This window comes from Malania oleifera, chromosome 9 (genome assembly GCF_029873635.1).
Source record: "Malania oleifera isolate guangnan ecotype guangnan chromosome 9, ASM2987363v1, whole genome shotgun sequence".
Lineage (NCBI taxonomy): Eukaryota > Viridiplantae > Streptophyta > Magnoliopsida > Santalales > Ximeniaceae > Malania > Malania oleifera.
Genome location: NC_080425.1, coordinates 2,106,839 through 2,126,170, shown reverse-complemented (window position 1 = coordinate 2,126,170; position 19,332 = coordinate 2,106,839). Strand labels below are relative to the sequence as shown.

General features: G+C 33.2%; 1 protein-coding gene across 3 annotated transcripts; it reads left to right on the top strand.

Moving 5' to 3' along the window:
* The first annotated feature begins 2,714 nt into the window (after window positions 1-2,714).
* On the top strand, window positions 2,715-18,865 carry LOC131163739 (uncharacterized). Of its 3 annotated transcripts, XR_009139101.1 has the most exons (8): window positions 2,715-2,946; window positions 3,170-3,206; window positions 3,554-3,810; window positions 16,078-16,111; window positions 16,449-16,732; window positions 17,181-17,909; window positions 17,996-18,113; window positions 18,326-18,865. XR_009139101.1 is itself a non-coding variant. In XM_058120444.1 (6 exons), the coding sequence occupies exons 1-6, from the start codon at window positions 2,899-2,901 to the stop codon at window positions 17,868-17,870; spliced, it is 1,350 nt and encodes a 449-aa protein (XP_057976427.1). In that variant the 5' UTR covers window positions 2,831-2,898; the 3' UTR covers window positions 17,871-18,314. The 3 variants fall into 3 exon arrangements, 1 of the variants encoding a protein (XP_057976427.1); XR_009139100.1 differs by having other exon boundaries at window positions 17,181-18,113; XM_058120444.1 differs by lacking the exon at window positions 18,326-18,865 and having other exon boundaries at window positions 2,831-2,946; window positions 17,181-18,314.
* The last annotated feature ends 467 nt before the right edge of the window (window positions 18,866-19,332 follow it).

Here is a 19,332-nt window from a genome sequence, read left to right as displayed (position 1 = left end):
CATGTCATGTTTTATTCACAATGCATTACTTACTTAACTTGCATCTTATACATTTAACATATATTTCCACACAACATTCTATTTACTCATGCCACACAATTTAGTAATAAAATTCATACACTACCTGTAAAATAAGTCAACCAACATTTAATATTTATATACTAAAAATACCTTTCATTTATTGCATAAATACTCTAAAAATATTTTTCCACTTTTATCAGTTCATTTTCACATATGCATATATAATAAACAACCCTAAACTCAGAAAAATATAATTTAAACAGTTGGCATTTTACTCATACTGAGACATATACACGTACATATAATACAATTTATTTTTTCATTAAATTCATAAAAATTATGATTTAATATATATTTTTTCCCTTATCCTGATTTCTTGAACTACGCCAACAGGGACTCCGAAAAATACCTGCGACGCTAACCCAGACCTTGAATCAAAAATCATAATTTCATTAAATTAATAATAAATAAAATATTTATTTAATACTTCCTAAGTCTTTAAATACCTAATAAATAATTATCGCCTTAAATTTAGCCAAATTTTCCAAATCCCACTCTCACTTTGGAGTAGGGCATAGAAAATCCCAATTGAAAAATTATCCATACTAAAATGACGACAACTGTGATTAGGGCCACGTGGTGGTACCCGATTGTCAATTTAATTGCATATTTAAAGCGAAATTAAGAAAATGAGGAAAAGTTACCTTTCCCTAGGAGTAGGGCCTAAGTTGTTCCCACGACAAATCTGCTCCAGTAGAAATGTCAGTGGCGGAGTTAGGAATCCAACGGTACCTTCCGTTTTCCAATCCGACGCAAACCCGTTGAGAAATTGAGAGAAGGAGAGAGACGGAGACGGAGGTGGTTGGACGCGCAAGAATGAAATTCAGGGGGGAGGGAGTTGCGTCTCTTCTTCTTCTTCTTCTTCTTTTCTTTCTTTAACTTTTACTTTTTATATATATATATATATATATATATATATATATATATATACATATCTTATTTCAATTAGTTTTTTTTTTTAAATCCAATGTAATAATATTTAATTTAATACCTAATTATTTAATTATTTAATTTATCTTAATTTAATTTAATTTATTTAATTTTAATTTTTTTTTCTTCATTTTTCCATGCCATTCATTTTATTTATTTATCTGTTATTTTATTTATTTATTTTTTTCAATCATTTTAATTTTTCATGTCTTTATAGAATATGACTTCAAAATCCAAATCCAGACAAGGCTAGAGGGTGACTCAAAACCAAAACAAGTTTACCACTTAATAATGGGTTCTTGACCTAGAGTATTTAGAGGTTAGGGTGAGCTTAAGGCTTGATATTGTTTTTGCTTATTGTTTGCTCTCGAGGTTTGCTTTTATTTTTTGTGCAAAGTTGAAGTTCAAAATTATTTTCTATTTTGTGCAAGCTCGGGGGTTTGAGAAAAAAATAATGAGCTAAGACTTAAATTATTTTTCCCTGTTAGGTAAGCTTGAGGTTTATTTATTTTTTTTTTCATGTTTTTTGCAAATTTTTAAAAAACACGTCAAACACCTTATTGTGCTCAATGCAGAAAACTTATAAAGGAATCAAAAACATTGTTTAGATCAACAAACTAGTGTTACAGTAGTGGAGAAGCTACCATGACAAGGTGAATGTTGTCTTCCATGACTCTTAATAAAAAAACGTTTTGTTTGCCAATAATGAAAAAAAAAAACAAAATGGAGTTACTCTATTGATTAATTATACACATAAAAGAAAAAAATAGCCTCTTCGCGACCTCTAAAATCTCAATCCTAATTCATTATAAAATTGAATTTAAAAATGCAAAATTCGGAAAACTAATCAATATTTATTTGAACAAACAAACAAATAAATAATAGATAATATATAACTTTTTTTTAGTAAAAATGCTCTGCGCAATTCAAAATACACATCTATTGCAGTTATTTTTTATACATATTGGACTCATATATCGGGCTATTATAAAAAAGAAGCGTATTCATTAAATGAATGTGTAGATACATAGATTAGCAATGCATTTTGTTTAAAAGGTGCCTAAATATGTTAAATCAGCTCTTTTTTTTTTCATTCAAAAGCACATATATTACAAGGTACACACTATAAGTTGACAGTTCAATAATGATTCTTTTAGCATTTTCAATAAATTTACAAACATGCACATTGAATTTGACACAGTGTTCTTTTAGATTTCACATTATTAGAGTTGGTTGATGATTGTTCATGTTTATTAACTATCTGAGAACACTAGCATTTCATTTTTAGTCATTTTTTAGTCATGACATATATAATATTTATGAAGATTTTACTAACATTTTCCTCTTATTTATTTAAATATTGATTAATATAGTTGCACAAAAAAAATTGAATCAAAATAGTAAAAACAAATTATGTTTACAAATTATTTCTATTATGTATTACATTACACCAAATCTCTAATAGTATTTGGATAATATATTTATGAAAAATATTAACACAAGATACGTACAAATGTAAGAGGGTTAGGTCATGTTATTTATTAGTAATAATAAATATATATTTTTGGATTAAAAATAGTGACTTCACTTTTAAAATTTTTCACAGATCATTTTTAAAATTTGTTAAAAATATATAATTTTTTTTTATCTTGTAATAAAAAATATATTTGTTAAAGAATATAAATTTTTAAAAAATTAAATATCTGGAGAGGTATGAAACATTTTTGAAATTTTAAGGAGTTTCATCGAAGTTTTAAAATTTGTTTTTGGAGAGAGAGAGATTTTCCTCAAAAAAAATTAGCGCCAAATTTGCCGGGAAGATTTGAAAATCCACCTTCTTCGGTCGTCAGTCACGAGAGTTCATACCGAGAGAGAGAGAGAGAGAGAATGGTGCGACACTCAATTCCAGATCTCCACGCACATGATTTCTTCCAGGTATGGATGTTGTCCTTCTAAAAGTCTCAGCTTTTCCAGATTTTAATTTCCGTTTGGTTGCCGGGAAAATACAGGAGAAGAAAGAAAACACCTGGTCTGAAGTTCAAGCGGGTGTTTCGCGATCCCGTGTTTTCTTTTATTGTAGTTCAGTTTCCTAGCAATTAAATATAGCAAGGGGAATGTTCTTAATTCACCGTTTCTCACAGTATTTTTCTCAACGCAGGTTCCAGGTTCTTCGTGCTCGCTTTCAAATCTTTCTGGTTTGTAATACATCCATAATTTTCTCGCTCAGCTAATGTTTAACTCCTCATGGTTGCTGAGAGAACTGAACAAAAGGGGAAAATAAGAAAACATTGAATCTCACGTTTTATGTAGTTATAATGTCCCGGGAGAGTCTCGTCCCACCTAAATCAATCAGCTAGGTTGCGCTGGTTTGGTTGGAAGATTTTGTATCTTGGAACATCACTCTAAATGATTTAGAATTTTAGTTATTTATTTATTTATTTTAAAATTCCTTTTTTCTTACAGTTTCTCAGCAACCCTATAGACATTTAATCTCCAAATTAAGTAGGAAAACTAAAGATTTCGTATGTTATTGATTTTTTAGAGCCCCCTGATATAAGAAACTGGTTTTCAAGCTATGTGTATGAATCTCCGGAGTTGGATACAACTGATAACCCTGGTTCATTTCTCGGAGGCACTGAAAGTCAGAAAGAGGGTTTTGAGGTTGAAGAAAGCAAAAAAGAAGAAAATGAGAATTTTGAAGAGTTCAAAGAAACTAGGAACAGTGACGAGTTGTCTGTTGATGAGAAGAGGGCATCAGGCCCTGTTAGCGATGATATGCAGGAAGATCTGTCTGCAGAGGTACTCATATGATTACATCCTCATTTTCTTTTGCTGTTTTTGCTCCTTCTGGAAATAATATCCATGTTAGTTTATATACAGGATTGATGCCTGCTACTAATGACAAATAAACTTTGTTTGTACACGTTTGTGATGGGTTTGGACTGAGAATTTTGATTTGGATATTTACAGACATATTGTTTACCTCTTCATTTCTTCCCAATTTTTTTTATGTGATTTATATTTTGTTTGATTGAAGAGACATTGAGACAATAGCAAACTTATAGAAGAGAAGAGAAGAAAAACTACCTGCTGTCCATCTTGTCTGTTTAACTGGCAGAAAGGGTGGAGAGAAACCCAGGAAAAGAAAGCAAAACTCAACTGTAATTTACAATAATGCTCATACACCACTATTATGGAAAGCCACAGACATCATATTTTCTTTTCCTTTTCTTTCCATTCCTCCCCACTTATTTTTCTCCTCCATTATATTTCAATAAAATGATAGAACTGGAGAGAAATCCATGTATTTTCTCTTATTCTCTCTCCACTTTCCAACCACTTTCCTCAATTTGATCAAGACAATCTTTTGAAATTTCTTTTTGTAAGATTTACTGAATTGAAAATTTATTTGAACACCCGTTGTGCACTCAAGTCCAGGTCTAAGGGCTGGTGGTCTGATTCTCTGCCACCAATCTAGCCCCTGTGTTCTCAGCTTTTCGGCCTTCTTTGTTCGATGATATATATATATAGACACACACACACACACACACACACACACACACATACATATATATATATATATATGTGTATATGTTTATTTATTCCAAAAAAAAGAAAAAGAAAAAAGGAAAGCCCTGCTGAAATTTTAATCCATGACTCTCCATCTGATGGATTTTTAAGAATTCAGCAAGTGTACAGTGCACAAAAATCCTTCATGACTATAAAATTTACCAACTATTATTATTTGAGTGGTGGGTTTTCTTTTTGAGAAATTTTGTTTTTTCAGAAAAGGGAGTTGGAGGATAATATTAGTCTGCCTTTTTTTCAATTTTGTTTTTGTTTTGTTTTGTTTTGGGGGTTGCAAGCTGTCGATGTAAAAATTTATTCTATTATTCTGCTGTTATTTGCTGAAATAGGATGTTTTATTATTAGCCGACCCCACTTAGTGGGACTAAGGCTTGGTTTTGTTGTTGTTGTTGTAGGATGTTTTATTATCATGATCTTCACATATATTACCTTTATGCGGAAAATAAAAAATCCATAAATTAACATACTGGGATCATTCATGATATAAATCAATCGAGAAGAACACTTGTAGAAATCGTTTCTCTCGCTTTACTCGATCTCTTTCTATACTTCACTAGATTATATGGGAGAAAAGCTAATGAAAAGAGAGCACAGGTAGAGAGAGGACAATTTTGTAAATTTCTATCATATTATTTCCATTCAGCTACTCCTCATAACTGTAGTCATATAGGAAAACTCTTCAACTTTCAATCATTAAATCTCATGATATTTTAAAAGCCAATCTCCTTAATTTATTAATCCATAAACATGACCATATTGCCTTTGTCATAAGGGACATATATCTCAACATTCATGTGGGACATATATTTACATTCTCCCACTTGACCTACATGAATGAGATTTATTCGGATTAACAAGATAGCCATAATATGCGCATAACATTAGCTTATTCATACTTTAGTGAAATTACAATAATATCATAATTAAATAACTCACCAACATGAGTCATGGCGGTAAATATCAATAAAGCGACATCTTCCCTTCCATGTACTACAATGTTAGCAAATCACTTAACTGTAATCCATAATAGAAAGTAACCATAATGTCCCTGTAATGTCTTTGTCAAAGACCATTCCTGTCAACAATAAACCATCTCCATAATTACGTAATTGATAGTAAGCAGGAAAAATGTCAGAAACACTATTAGTGATATCTCAATAAATGTTATAGAACAAACATAAAGATCCACAATCATACCTCAGGGATTACAACAAAGACCCAGGTGATTAGCATGTTCCTTAAATGTCTTTGGTGCTAACCCTTTAGTTAAAGGATTTGCTATCATGAGCTCAGTCTTAATATGTTCTATAAGCACTGTTTGTTTCCGAACTTCCTCCCTGACGGCCAAATATTTGAGCTCCATGTGCTTAGCGCCATTAGAACATTCGTCATTCTTGGAAAAAAAGTGTAATGACCTTAAAATTCATACCATTTAAAAATATATATCTATGTATATAAACTGATAATTCTTTTACTCTGATACCCTTGATAAAAACCTATTGGAATATACCTATGTAGCGGGAAAATATAAAACTGTACAACCGCTATTACAATACCAGAATTTTGTATTTTTCCTCTATATATATATATATATATATATATATATATATAGATACACAACCTTCAACAACAACTACCAAGACTCCTGAAATCTATCCAAAAATGCGTCTCCCTGAAAACACTTACCCTACAGACATGGTAGTGTAAATGATCTCTTTCTCTCCGAGCTTGATCTGCTTGTCTAGCTGGATTACTTGAAAAATGTTAAGTTATTGGGATGAGACAGCTCTCAGTAAGAAAAATATGCTATTACCAGTGTGTGACAGCTGAGTTTATATAAATAATTTACTGATAAATAACTGAAACATAGATATCATGTAAAATATAATATTGTGTAACTCACACCTATGTGGCTTAAAATACATCTATAATATCTGAGCTTTCTATTTAATCATACTTCTAGTATTAAAATATATCTGCTGTTATTCTGTAAATCTGTATACATATATATATATATATATATATATATATATGTAACTGTGAAAACATCCCTGAAAAACTGTATGTCATGATTTAACCCCTCATGATAATGTTGTGCGGCCCGTAGGCGGGACTTAACACTGGTTGGCCTACCGGGATAAGTTAATTGAAATTCTATCCATCATCAGACCGACCATTCTGCAATCCCTCCAAAGGCTCCGTAACTGACCTCTCCCTCGTCAAACCGGCCTCCTTAACCCAGATTTATGGGGAGCCTGCAATCCCTCCAAGGCACTGTTGATGGAAATCCACATACTATTTGAGATATGTGGTTGCACTCTGATCTAAAATAGCTACGGTATCGTGCTCTGCTGACTGAATCTAAACTGAACTGATTCATCAGGGATTTGATACTGTATAATAATATTCTATATATATATATATATATATAGAGAGAGAGAGAGAGAGAGAGAGAGAGAGAGAGAGAGAGAGATATTACTGTTTTACCATGATTTTCTTTCTGCTGAAATAACCATAACATTGTAATAACTGATTTGAATATACTGTGTAATCTAAATAATCTGTAATATCTGAATATTTGAATACTGAATATCTAAATAATCTGAATGTTATGGTTCTGAAATCTGTTTATCATTGTATTCTGAAAAATGCTGTAAAATATATGTTTCTGTACGTATACTATAAATCATGATAATCTGAAAGCTGTATAACTGCTATACTGGTTTGATATTAACTCATGCCACACTACTAAAATAATTAAATATCCCATATCCTGAAATCTGTATTTTATGATAATAAAAATAATTTATGATCTGAATAATAATCCTGAAAATCATTTAATTTAATATTTGTAACCATATGAAATACATATACCAGAATACATATACTTTATTGATAAAAATTCCTAATTTAACTGACATAGCATATTTCCCTTACCTGACAAACTAGGCTCGTTTACTGATTTCTAACTTACGCCCACGACATTCATAATTTCACAATCTTGAAATTATATACATACATTTTTCCTTGTTAAATCAATTGAATTTTCAGAATAATTTCTATACTCACATTTCCTGAATTTATAAACTATTTATCATTTACCTGGATTCCTGAGAACACCCACTAGGTTCTTTAACATGCCTGCAATATAAGCCTTAAAACCCTGAATTCACAACTCCCAAATTTAATCATCCCAAACACTAGTATAATAACATTTACAACCAAATATGGGTTAAAAAAAACCTACAAGCCAAATAACCCTTAAATAACCTACTTACGCTGATTTTGGGATGGTTCCCAAACCCCTCAAATCGAAATTCTGTTTCGGTTAAGTTGTAGAGAATCTCCCTAAGATCATCGTGGTAGCTTTTGATCATCGAATCGAAGAGAAACGGGGCCGGATTTATAGAGAGAAGTCAGAGTAGATGTTTTTCTAGAGAGAGAAAGGAAAGAGGATTTGATTTCCTCGCTGAAACTTGGTTTTTGCATATATATATAGGTGACTTGACACGTGGCTTCATCGACGAGCCACGTGTACTTGTCGACGAGATGAAGAAGGTAGTTCGTTGACGAAGGTAAGGATCTCGTCGACGAACCACTGGGTCCAAAACACCCCCTTTCGGTATCTCTTCGTCGACGAAATACTGAACTTCGTCCACGAATCGTATAAGGGAATTTGTCGACGAACTCTACTTTACCTCCTTTAAATTTTCCTTTTCCTCTCTATTTAATTACTATTATTTTTTGGGTTTTTACAAAAAGAGTACTGCGGAATTATCACAATAAATTCTCAGTGGACTAGCAATATTGTCGACAATTCCAAGTCTCGAGATAAAATTCCGCAACCATAAAGCATCAATTGTGGCCTCAAAGCATGCCACAAATTCAACTTCCATAGTAGATGTTGCTATGATTGTCTGTTTGACACTTTTCCATGATATTGCTCCTTCAGCTAATAGGAACAAATAACCAAAAGTTGACTTTGGACTATCAACACAATCGACAAAATCTAAGTCAGAGTAACCAATCATCTCCAACTGAGCAGACCTTCGATACGTGAGCATACAGTGTCTTGTTCCTTTCAAGTATCTCAAAACCTTCTTTGCAGCTTTCCAATGCTCAATTCTGGAGTTACTTTGGTATTTCCCAAGCATTCAAATTGCAAAACTAATATTCGGTCTCGTACAGGCTTGAACATACATCAAGCTTCCAACAACAAATGCATAAGGAATATTTTCCATTCTTTTATTTTCTAATGCATTTTGCGGACAATCCTTTTCACTGAACTTGTCCGCTTTACAAATAGGAGCAGAAGTGGCCGCACATTCAGCCATACGAAATCTTTCTAGAACTTTATTGATATATCCCTTCTGAGACAACCCTAACAATCCACGCGATCTATCACGAAATATTTCAATTCCTATCACGTAAGTTGCCTCACCCATATCTTTTTATTTCAAAGTTCATAGAAAGAAATCTCTTGGTGTCATTCAGTAAACCAAGATCATTACTAGCAAACAATATATCATCAACATATAGAATCAAGAAAATAAACTTGCTTCCACTGACCTTTAGATATATACACCTATCAACGGTATTTTCCTTAAATCCAATGGACGTGATGGTATCATTAAACTTAAGATACCATTGTCTGGAAGCTTGTTTAAGTCCATAAATTGACTTCTTTAATTTGCATACCATATGCTTCTTTTCTTTAATCAAGAAATCTTCAGGTAGATCCATATAAACCTCTTCGTTTAATTCCCAATCAAAAAAACAGTTTTCACATCCATTTGGTGTAGCTCCAAATCAAAATGAGCCACCAGAGCCATTATGATCCTAAGAGAGTCCTTTTTCGATATAGGAGAGAACGTCTTTTTGTAATCAACACCTTCCTTTTGAGTGAAACATTTTGCAGCAAGTCTAGCTTTATATTGTTCAATATTGCCATTGTAGTCGTGTTTGGTCTTAAAAACCCACTTACACTCGACTGTTTTAAAACCTTCAGGCAAATTAACGATGTCCCAAACTTTATTTTGTTCCATTGATTTCAACTCATCATTTATAGCATTGATCCACTTTTTCAGAATCACTACTTTCAATGGCTTGTGAAAATAAAACCGGATCTTTACTTGTCCCTAAATCATAATCAGATTCTTGCAGATATACCAAATAATCATCTGAAATAGCTGCTCTCCTTAAATTCCTTGCAATTGTTCTGTAATTGGTTCATTGATGACCTTCTCATTACGGAGTGATTGTTCACTACATTGTTGTTCAATGTTATCATACTGTTCAATAACTGGAGAAACAACAATTTCTGTTGAAGTTCTTGATATCGGGATAGGAACCCGAACTTCTTTAATGACCACAGTACGTGATACATCACTCCCACTAATTTCACCATTCTCAATCTGACATTTTTGCTTTCAACAATTCTCATACTATGGTTAGGACAGTAAAACCTATATCCTTTGGACTTCTCTAGGTAACCAATAAAGTACCCGCTTTCAGTTCTAGATTTCAACTTCTTTTCATGTGGATTATAGATCCTAACCTCTGCTGGACAACCCCAAATATGAAAATGTCTTAAACTCGGTTTCCTTCCTGTCCACAATTCAAAAGGAGTTTTTGAACTGCCTTACTAGGAACCTGATTAAGCACATAAACGGCTGTCTTAAGGGCCTCCATCCACAATGAAATGGGTATTGAGGAGTTACTTAACATACTCCTAACCATTTCCATAAGAGTAAGATTACACTTTTTAGCCTCACCATTTTGCTGAGGCGTACTAAGCATTGTGTATTGTGCACAAATACCATGCTCTTCTAGGAATTTAGCAAATGGTCTTGGACGTTGTCTTATTCCATCATACCTTCCGTAATACTCACAACCTCTATCTGATCAAATGATTTTCATCTTTCTATCTAATTGTCGCTTAACTTCAGCAATATATGTTTTTAAAGCATTTATTGCTTGAGACTTTTCATGCAACAAATAGACATAACCATAGTGTGAAAAATCATCAATAAAAGTGATAAAGTACTTTTCTCCACCAAAAGACGGTGAGTCGAAAGGTCCTCAAATATCAGTATGGACAATCTCCAAAAGTTTTCCACTTCTTGTGGCGCCTTTCTTTGTATGTTTGGTTTGCTTTCCTTTAATGCAATCCATGCATACATCGAAATCAGTAAAATCAAGGTTTGAAAGAATCCCATCTTTTACTAATCTCTCCATTATTTCTCTGGATATATGACCCAGTCTTTTATGCCACAAGAAAGAAGATTTTCATTTACTCTGCGATGTTTAGTTCTAATATTATGATGCAGGGTGAGGAGTGTTTCAGCCAAATTTTCATTAAGATTAAATTTATATAACCCCTCAAATAAAACACCAGAACCAACACATAAGCCATTTTTCAACAAACGAAAACCTTTATGTTCAAAATACAAAGCATAACCATCATAATCAAGTCTTGACATGGAAATTAAATTTCTAGAAATAGTAGGAACATAAAAAGTATCAAATAGGTCCAAACAGTGGTCTGATTCTAAAAACAAACGAAAAGTTCCAATACCAACAATTGGTACTTGATTTCCATTTCCCAAGACTATAAAATGCTTATTTTCCTTTATGTTCTGGATCGAAAGGTATCCCTGCATTGATTTTGAAGCATGAATGGTAGAACTAGAGTCAATCCACCATGTATTAGAAGGAACTTGTGTCATATTCGATTCGAAACACACAGAAGCTAATAGCTTACCTTTCTTTTTGAACCAAGCTTGATGTTTTGGGGAATTTTTTTTTAAATGCTCATAGCCATGACAGAAATAACATTTTGGTCCATTATGTTCCCTTTTGCGAGCCTCATTGCCATAAGAAGGTCCTACAACCTTCAATGGATCTTTCTTGAAACTCTTCTTTTATTTCTTTCCTTTACTTCCAACTACATGACTCATAACATTAACTGAATGTTGTCTTTGTTGTTTAAGTCTTGCTTCTTCTTGAATTAACATACTCGCCAATTCATTCACATTCCACTTTTCCTTAATAGTGTTATAGTGAATCTGAAATGGCCCATACTGAGGAGGCAAATAATTTAGAATAAACTGAGCAAGAAAACTTTCATCAACATTCATGCCTAGAGATTTGAGTTTGGCAGCTAGATTGGTCATTTCAAGGACATGTTCATTCATTCCTTGGCTACCATCAAACTTCATGGTGGTAAGTTTAGCCATTAATCTCCCTGCAAGAGACTTGTCTGTTGAACAAAATTGATCTTCCATAGCCTTAAAAAATTCCTTTGCATTTTCAATTTGAGGAAGCATTGACTTAATGTTGTTTGCAATACACATTCGCATAAATATAATGCTTAATCTGTTCAATCTTTCCCATGACCTAGACAAAACTTGCCGCTTTGAACTACTTGATTCAATAATAGCAACCGGTTTATCAATTTGTAGTGCTAAGTGAAGATCCAGAACACCAAGGTGAAATTGAATCTGTTCCTTCCAGTTAGAGAAATTATTTCCATTAAAGATCGGAACAGAAGAAGCTAGTGAATGAAGTGAAATAGGAATTGACACTGCAATAAAATGATCATAACATTAATGCTTTGAGAAAAACATTTCCATTAGTAAATTGCGTTCAATCTTTGGATTAACTTATGCAATATACTAATATTCAAATTTCATGGTGATATTCACCTACTTAGGCATAATTAATAACCCTTTTAAAGTTCGATTGGTTTGTTACCTTTGGGCATCCATTCTAATCTCACTATTATTCTATCAATTATCCTGATTAATTTAATGATTACTTGAAAGTTGATGCACCTTTGGGTCAAACCATAATAATCAAATAATCATTCCATAATAATTTTTGTAAAATCATAATTCAATTCAATATTTATAACTTTTCCTAGCAAGATCACTTTGGTGACATTATGCTAACCATAATATAAACATTGATTGATAACTTACTAAGCAAAAATTTGTCCAAGTTCAAAGCAAATAATTAATTTCCACAATGAAAATTTTACTTGCTTAGTTTTATGTAAAATCCAGCAGCCCATGCATGCATAAATACAATTATTCACCCAATACAAATGGGTCCATAACATTGCCACCATTATCAATTTTCTTTTATAAAGCATGTGAGTGTCCCATACTTAATCAAACAATAAAATGGTTTGCATGCATTATATTTGATGGCTCAATTCAGAATTAACATCCTGGGGAAATCGTCGACGGTTTCAGGAAATCCGTTGACGGTTTTATTGAAATTCAGAAATTTGCTCTCGGTATTTTATTCCATCGACGGTTTCAGAAAAATCATTGACGGTTTTGTTCAGGCAGCGAGGTCACAATTTTAGAACCATGATATTCCAATCCAGTAAAATCCCAATAAATCCGGAAAATATCATATGAATTTTCCGAAATCAAACGAGCAAATGTCATGAACACAAACTTTACATGCAAAACAATAACAAAATTGAAAGGTGTTAACGGAAACGATCTTTATATTGATAGGAAAATCATGATAGTTTCAACCAGTGCTCTTATACCACATGTAAGAATTTATTCTATTATTCTGCTGTTATTTGTTGAAATGGGATGTTTAATTATCATGATCTTCACATATATTACCTTTATGTGAAAAATAAAAAATCCATAAATTAATATACCGGGATCATTCATGATGTAAATCAATCGAGAAGAACACTTATAGAAATCGTTTCTCTCGCTTTACCCAATCTCTTTCTATACTTCACCAGATTGTATGGGAGAAAGGCTGATGAAAAGAGAGCACAGGTAAAGAGAGGACAATTTTCTAAATTTCTATCATATTATTTCCATTTAGCTACTCCCCATAACAGTAGTCATATAGGAAAACTCTTCAACTTCCATTCATTAAATCTCACTGTATTTTAAAAGCCAATTTCCTTAATTTATTGATCCATAAACATGACCATATTGCCCTTGTCATATGGGACATATATCTCAACATTCATGTGGGACATATATTTACAGTCGATAGTCATTTTTACCCATACAAATTCATAGCCTAGCTAAATATTTAAAGAATTGAGTGAAAAAACAAAGAGTAAAAGAATATGGCACAGGGCAGTCAACCGGTTATTTAATGACAATTGACCAGTTCTCTTTTCCTCCCTGATTTTTGCGCATACACGAAGAGACTTGGGCTCCACTCGATAGCAGTTGACCGGCCTTCTTGGGGTGGTCAACTGGTTTAGTTAAATTTGAAAATTTGAATTGTTTTGATTTGATTGGTTGGTGGATTCGGGTGTGCCAAGTGTCCTACTTATTGCCACTTGTCAGGCAACGAGCAAGGCTGTTGGTAGTTGTTGGTTGGTGGTTAATTTGATTTGAGTTTTGAATTTTTTGAGTTCAAATCTCAAAGTCATTTTCCTCCACTTTTGCAGGGTCTATGTATAGGTCATGTAAGAGGCCTTTTACTGTGTGCCTATAATGGGAAAAAGGAGAGTTTTTTGAGACTTAAGAGGATTTTTGTACATGTGGAAATATTTCTATTTGAGAATTCATACCTTTCTTCATTCATTGAATCTTTCCATCTTTCCCTCCTTTTAACTTTCTTTGGGCGAGAGAGTTTTCACCCCTGTTATACATTGGAAAGCAATATTCAATTCAATTTTGCACTTTGGTTTAGTTTCATTTGGCATGTCAGATTTCATTATTTCATGTTTATTACAATGCAAGTTGGCTTGTGATCTTTTGCAGGATTCCTGTGTATGTATGTTAATGAGGAGTGTTAACATGTTATCTAGGATTCATTAGTAAAATTATGTTTTGAATTTGATAATTGTACAAAATTTGCATATTTTTACAAAGAAGCATGCAGGCGGTCAATCGGCCTATAGGCACAATTGACCCCCCCTCCCCACCCCAAAATATAGCCATTTTTCTTCTACAAACAGTTGACTGCTTTGGGGTGCAGTCAACCACTTAATCCAGAGGCCAAAATTTGGCCATTTTTATTAGACTTTTCTGGTATTTTAGTAATGTTGATAGGTCAAAGCACTATCAGAGTGTATGATTGAGTCTGATTGCTGATCTTTTGATGTAGTTTCATGGTTTTTTCATAAAAAAAGCCAAAAAATCACTTTCTTAAGTGTTTTCAAGCGTTTTTAAGTGTTTAAAATAAATTATAGTATGAATGTCCATGATGTGGCTTTCGGGCATTTTCCAGAAGTTTTCAAGTTTGTTTTCAATAAGATTTCAAGGCAGGTTTGTGATTCTTCCAACAAAAAAACTAACTTTTCAAAGTTAAACTAGAAAAATGAAAAGTTTCAAATTAATCACCTGTAAAGTGGCTTGAGGGTGGTGTTTTGTTTCTAATTTTAACTTGACTTCAAGGCTTTGTTTTTTCAGAGAGTTTACTGAAAAATCAAAGTTTTCAAGCAAAATCAATATTTTTCAACCAAAGACCTTAAGTGTTTTCAAGAATTTAAAAATCATTGAAATGTTTTTTAAAAATGTTTTGATGAATTGCAGATGACTTGATTCCTCTCTTCAGTATATGTAGGCACTCTACTTTGGTAGATTTGGCTATAACAACCAAAAACCAAAAAATCCTTTTCATTTTCTTCATTTTTTTTTTCTGAGTTTGCATGAATGTTTGTTCTTTTTGGAAAGACAGCAAAGTAATAGGGTCTTCATGAGGTTATGTCCTTGGTATGGATCTTATGAGAGCCTCTTCGAAAGGGGGTTTGGGTAATGAAATTTTTCTTTGAAAATAAAAAGAGGAAAATCTGCTGCAGGCAGTTGACTGGCCTCTGCTGCCCCCTTTTTTTTTTTTTTAATGATTTTAAAATACATTTTATTACATAAAATTGATATTTTTTCTTGAGGGGGACACACACACACAAAAGATAAGAGCGGTAGTCATTTATAGAATTGTGTTGTAGGGTGCTAGTCCTTTAAATTCCATAAAAAAGAGGTTTACCTTCCCTATTCACAATTGTACTCGTGAACGTAATTCTCTTTTAAAATGTTTTCCTTTATTTTGCTTTTTCAAAACTAAAATAAGGCAGGTGACTTCGTTTTCTCAAATAAAAATGGTGAGTTAGATAATCAATGGTTTGATTGTCTATGCTTGGTTTTCAAAGCAGTCACCAAACTTGTTGGAAACCAAGCAGGCCACTTAAGTTGAGCCCAGTGTAGATAGAAGCAAACCACTTATGTTTGGATATTCTTCTGTGCCCCTTGGCTGCTGTAGGCTTCATGTGGCCTGCCAACACTGAATCAATCTTAGATGATGTGCTCTTTCATGATTGCCAAAGTCTCTGTTTTGCCTCGCTGCAGACTTTGTTTTTCTGGATGCAAGCTCACATATCTAAAGGGTACTAGAATGATAACTTGTGATATTTCAAATGTTTATTGCTTTTCTTTTTGTCCTCAAAACAAAGTAAGTCTCACATAATTCTCTTTTTTGCAGGTTTTGGGTTCATACCCACTTCCACTTCCTTCGGGTATGGATTAATTCTTCCACCCCCCCCCAAAACAAAAAAAAAGGTCCATTAAATGTCATAATATAAACAAATAAAAATTTTTGAGTCTTGAACTTTATGTTGTTTAAGTTTCCATTTTTATATTAAAAAAATGTAACTCTCAGAGCAGAAAGCTTCCTCGCCAACATTTAAAATGTGGCCAATGACTAAAAATAAGTCTATGGGAGTGGAAGGTTTTTTTTTTTTTTTTTCAGTCTCAACCATTTTCTTAAGCAACTTAGTGGGGCTTTAATGAAATCTCTATCCATTAAGTTCCCATTTTTTTTTTTTTTTGGTGATTGTGCTCCAATTTTTCCAGAGCCACCTGACATAAGAAACTGGTTCTCGAGTTATGCATATGAATCGCCTTTATTGGATATATGCAAGGATTTTGGGTGTTCTGTTCCTAGAGAAGGTGAATGCAAGAAAGATGGCCTCAGTGTCAGAGACAGTCATAGAGAAAAAGAAAATAATTTGGAGGTGTTAATAACAAATAAAAAAGAGGATGAACTGTTTTTTGGTGAGAAAATAGCTTCAAGCAGGTTTGTTAGATGCGAAAGATCTGTCAGAGATGATCAAATTGGCACTGAGTTACTAGATAAGGTACTTTTTCTCCTTCTGTTTTTACCTTAATTTATTTCTTCAAAAAAGGGGGAAAAAAGAAAAAGAGAGAAAAATTAAACATTAACTTCTGTGACCAATGATAATTTTGACTGCGCTTTCAAGTTTGGAACATGGTAGCAAAATAAGGACTTGGGCACTTACCTTTAATTCATGTGGCTAAAAGCTAACTGACAGTCATCCTTTTACTGTCTATTATTACCTGATCAATGTATTTGATTTAAAATGGATTTTAATGATTGCAGTATAGTTATGCTTATGGCATCACTTTGATGTTTTGCAAATTGTATTTTCAAGGAGTCTGTGTGGTTGATATGCAAAATTGTACCTTTCTTCTTCCTTAAAAGGTTTTCTTTGCTGGAAGCACAGTCTTCAGTGATTATTTTAAGGAGGCAAGCGGTAACCCTTTTTTTTTTTTTTAAATTTGCAGGGCGCTGTTGGGTTTGAGGGGAAGAAAAACCTGTCTGGTCAGATTAATTTGTGTTCAGAAAATATATCTGGTCAATGCTTGGAAACAAAAGCATTACAGAACTATGACTTTACTTCAAGCTTGTATAATGAAAATAATTTATGGGAGAAGGATGCAAAATCATCCAGAAAAAGAAATCCTGTGTTGATTACTGATGTTAAGTCACATATAGAATCTCCCAAGAAGTTGCTCAACAAAAGGGGTTGGATAGAAGAGGCTTCTGAAGTGAAGACCCATATGGAAAGAGTTAATACAATCTTCCCTGTAGATTATATGGATGAGAATCTAGTTGTCGGGATCTCAGGAAGGAAAACTAGAAGAAGCAGTGACAAAGAAAATGGAGGACAAGCCCTTGCAGAAAATAGTTTCATTTCGACAAGGAAGGGAAAAAGTATGGGAGGAAATGAGATAAAGTCACTGAAAAGACTAGAAAATGTTGAATTCGAGCCACTGCGAAATACAGGAGCAGTTTCTTCAGCTGGTGAAAAGATTAATGCTGTGCCAAGAAAGGTGTTATTGGAAACAACTAATTTTCAACACACTGATGAGCTGGAGATTGCTGGGAAATGGCGGTGTCCCCAGAAAGGTAAACCGAACCTTGGACCTCCATTGAAGCAGCTTCGACTTGAGCGGTGGATTAATCGGGTATGAGAGCAAGCACAATGTCTAGGAGAAGGCCAACAGCATCAGGTCAATCACATGTGAACTTGTGGTATGATGTTCTGCCTAGATGGCATACCAATACATTGTGTTGCTTAATTAGTTGATCTTTCCAGATGGATGCCGAGGACTAACATTATTCAGTTGGACTCAAGATATTCAACTGGTGTGGAATTTTGTTTCCGACTCATCTCCACCTGAATTTGATACCTTTCGTTTGCTTCTTCAAATCAGGTTTGTTACTCATTTTTCATTGCTATAAAATTTTGCTTCAGCAGAGCTTTAAAGCTGTTTGCTTCCAAAAATCAGGAAACGTTTGTGAGAAAAGCCCTGAAACTTCTTCTACTGTAAAATTCTGTAGCCACCTAGCGAAAAGAAAAGGAAGGCTTCAGGGCCAACTGATGGGTTTGTGCTCAACAACTTATATTTGCATTACTTCTTTTCAGGTCCAAAGCTTAATTTTACTCGTTTGGCAGTTACCATTAAGTTATAAGCACCAATAAACCAAGAGGTCTATTGTGTGAGGTCAGTTTTGCGGAGCAGTTGAACTTTCCAAAGATCATAATGCATTGTTATATGAAGTAGCCTAGTGCAAATGCCGGTCAAGAAGGCTTTCATTTTTCCTTTTCCCAATATCAAAATGAATGTGACAGCTCGGTACAATCAGAATGCAAATGCTTCTTTTAAAGAATGTTAATGAGCCAATGACATGAAAATTTGGGTGAGCAACTCCCTTGATGTTAACAAGTGGTTTGAGATGGCTCACGACTATGGGAAGGGTATTGGGAGGGATAGTTTGGTGTGGCCACCCTTGTGGGAGCATTGGGTAGGTCACTAGACCTTCAAAAAAAAAAAAAAAGCAATCCGAGTTCTACACAAGCAAGCAGTCAAATGGTGTTTTGAATTCATTTATAGTAAACACTAATTGGATACAGATGATATGCAAGATGTTTTTCTTTATTTTTTTTAATAAAATTAATTATATATATGCATTTTGCTCTCATACTTAATTTTGTATCTCTAATGTTTTAACTTTTTTGGTGTCTCTAGTATTTACTTTCCACCTTACTATGAATTATCCAAATTTGGCCAAAATATTATCAAGTGATAGTAATTTTTTTTATTTATTGAAATTTTGGAATTTGTGTCAAAATATGTTAGAATGTTAAAAACAATAATTCCAAAGAATTCGCAATAACTTATTAATGGTTGTAGGTTGGTTATGTATTGTTCTAGATAAAAGTAGACGGGTTGATTATAGAATACTTTGGTTGTGTTTGGGAACATCAACTTCTGATAATGGATTTGAATTTGTTTGGATTTTTTAAAAGAGAGCTTAAGCCTTTGTTTGTAGCATCTTAAAAATAAGTACTTTTTTAGAATGCAAATTACAATATAATATTTGCATATTGGTTTGAGAGATTAAGTCAAATTGGAGATGGAACAATTTTAT

Coding starts and splice junctions, on each gene's coding strand:
- LOC131163739 (XM_058120444.1), top strand. CDS start 2,899: ATGGTGCGACACTCAATTCCAGATCTCCACGCACATGATTTCTTCCAG. Junction 3,207..3,553: donor CTCGCTTTCAAATCTTTCTG/GTTTGTAATACA, acceptor TTGATTTTTTAG/AGCCCCCTGATATAAGAAAC. Junction 16,733..17,180: donor GCACTGAGTTACTAGATAAG/GTACTTTTTCTC, acceptor TTAAATTTGCAG/GGCGCTGTTGGGTTTGAGGG.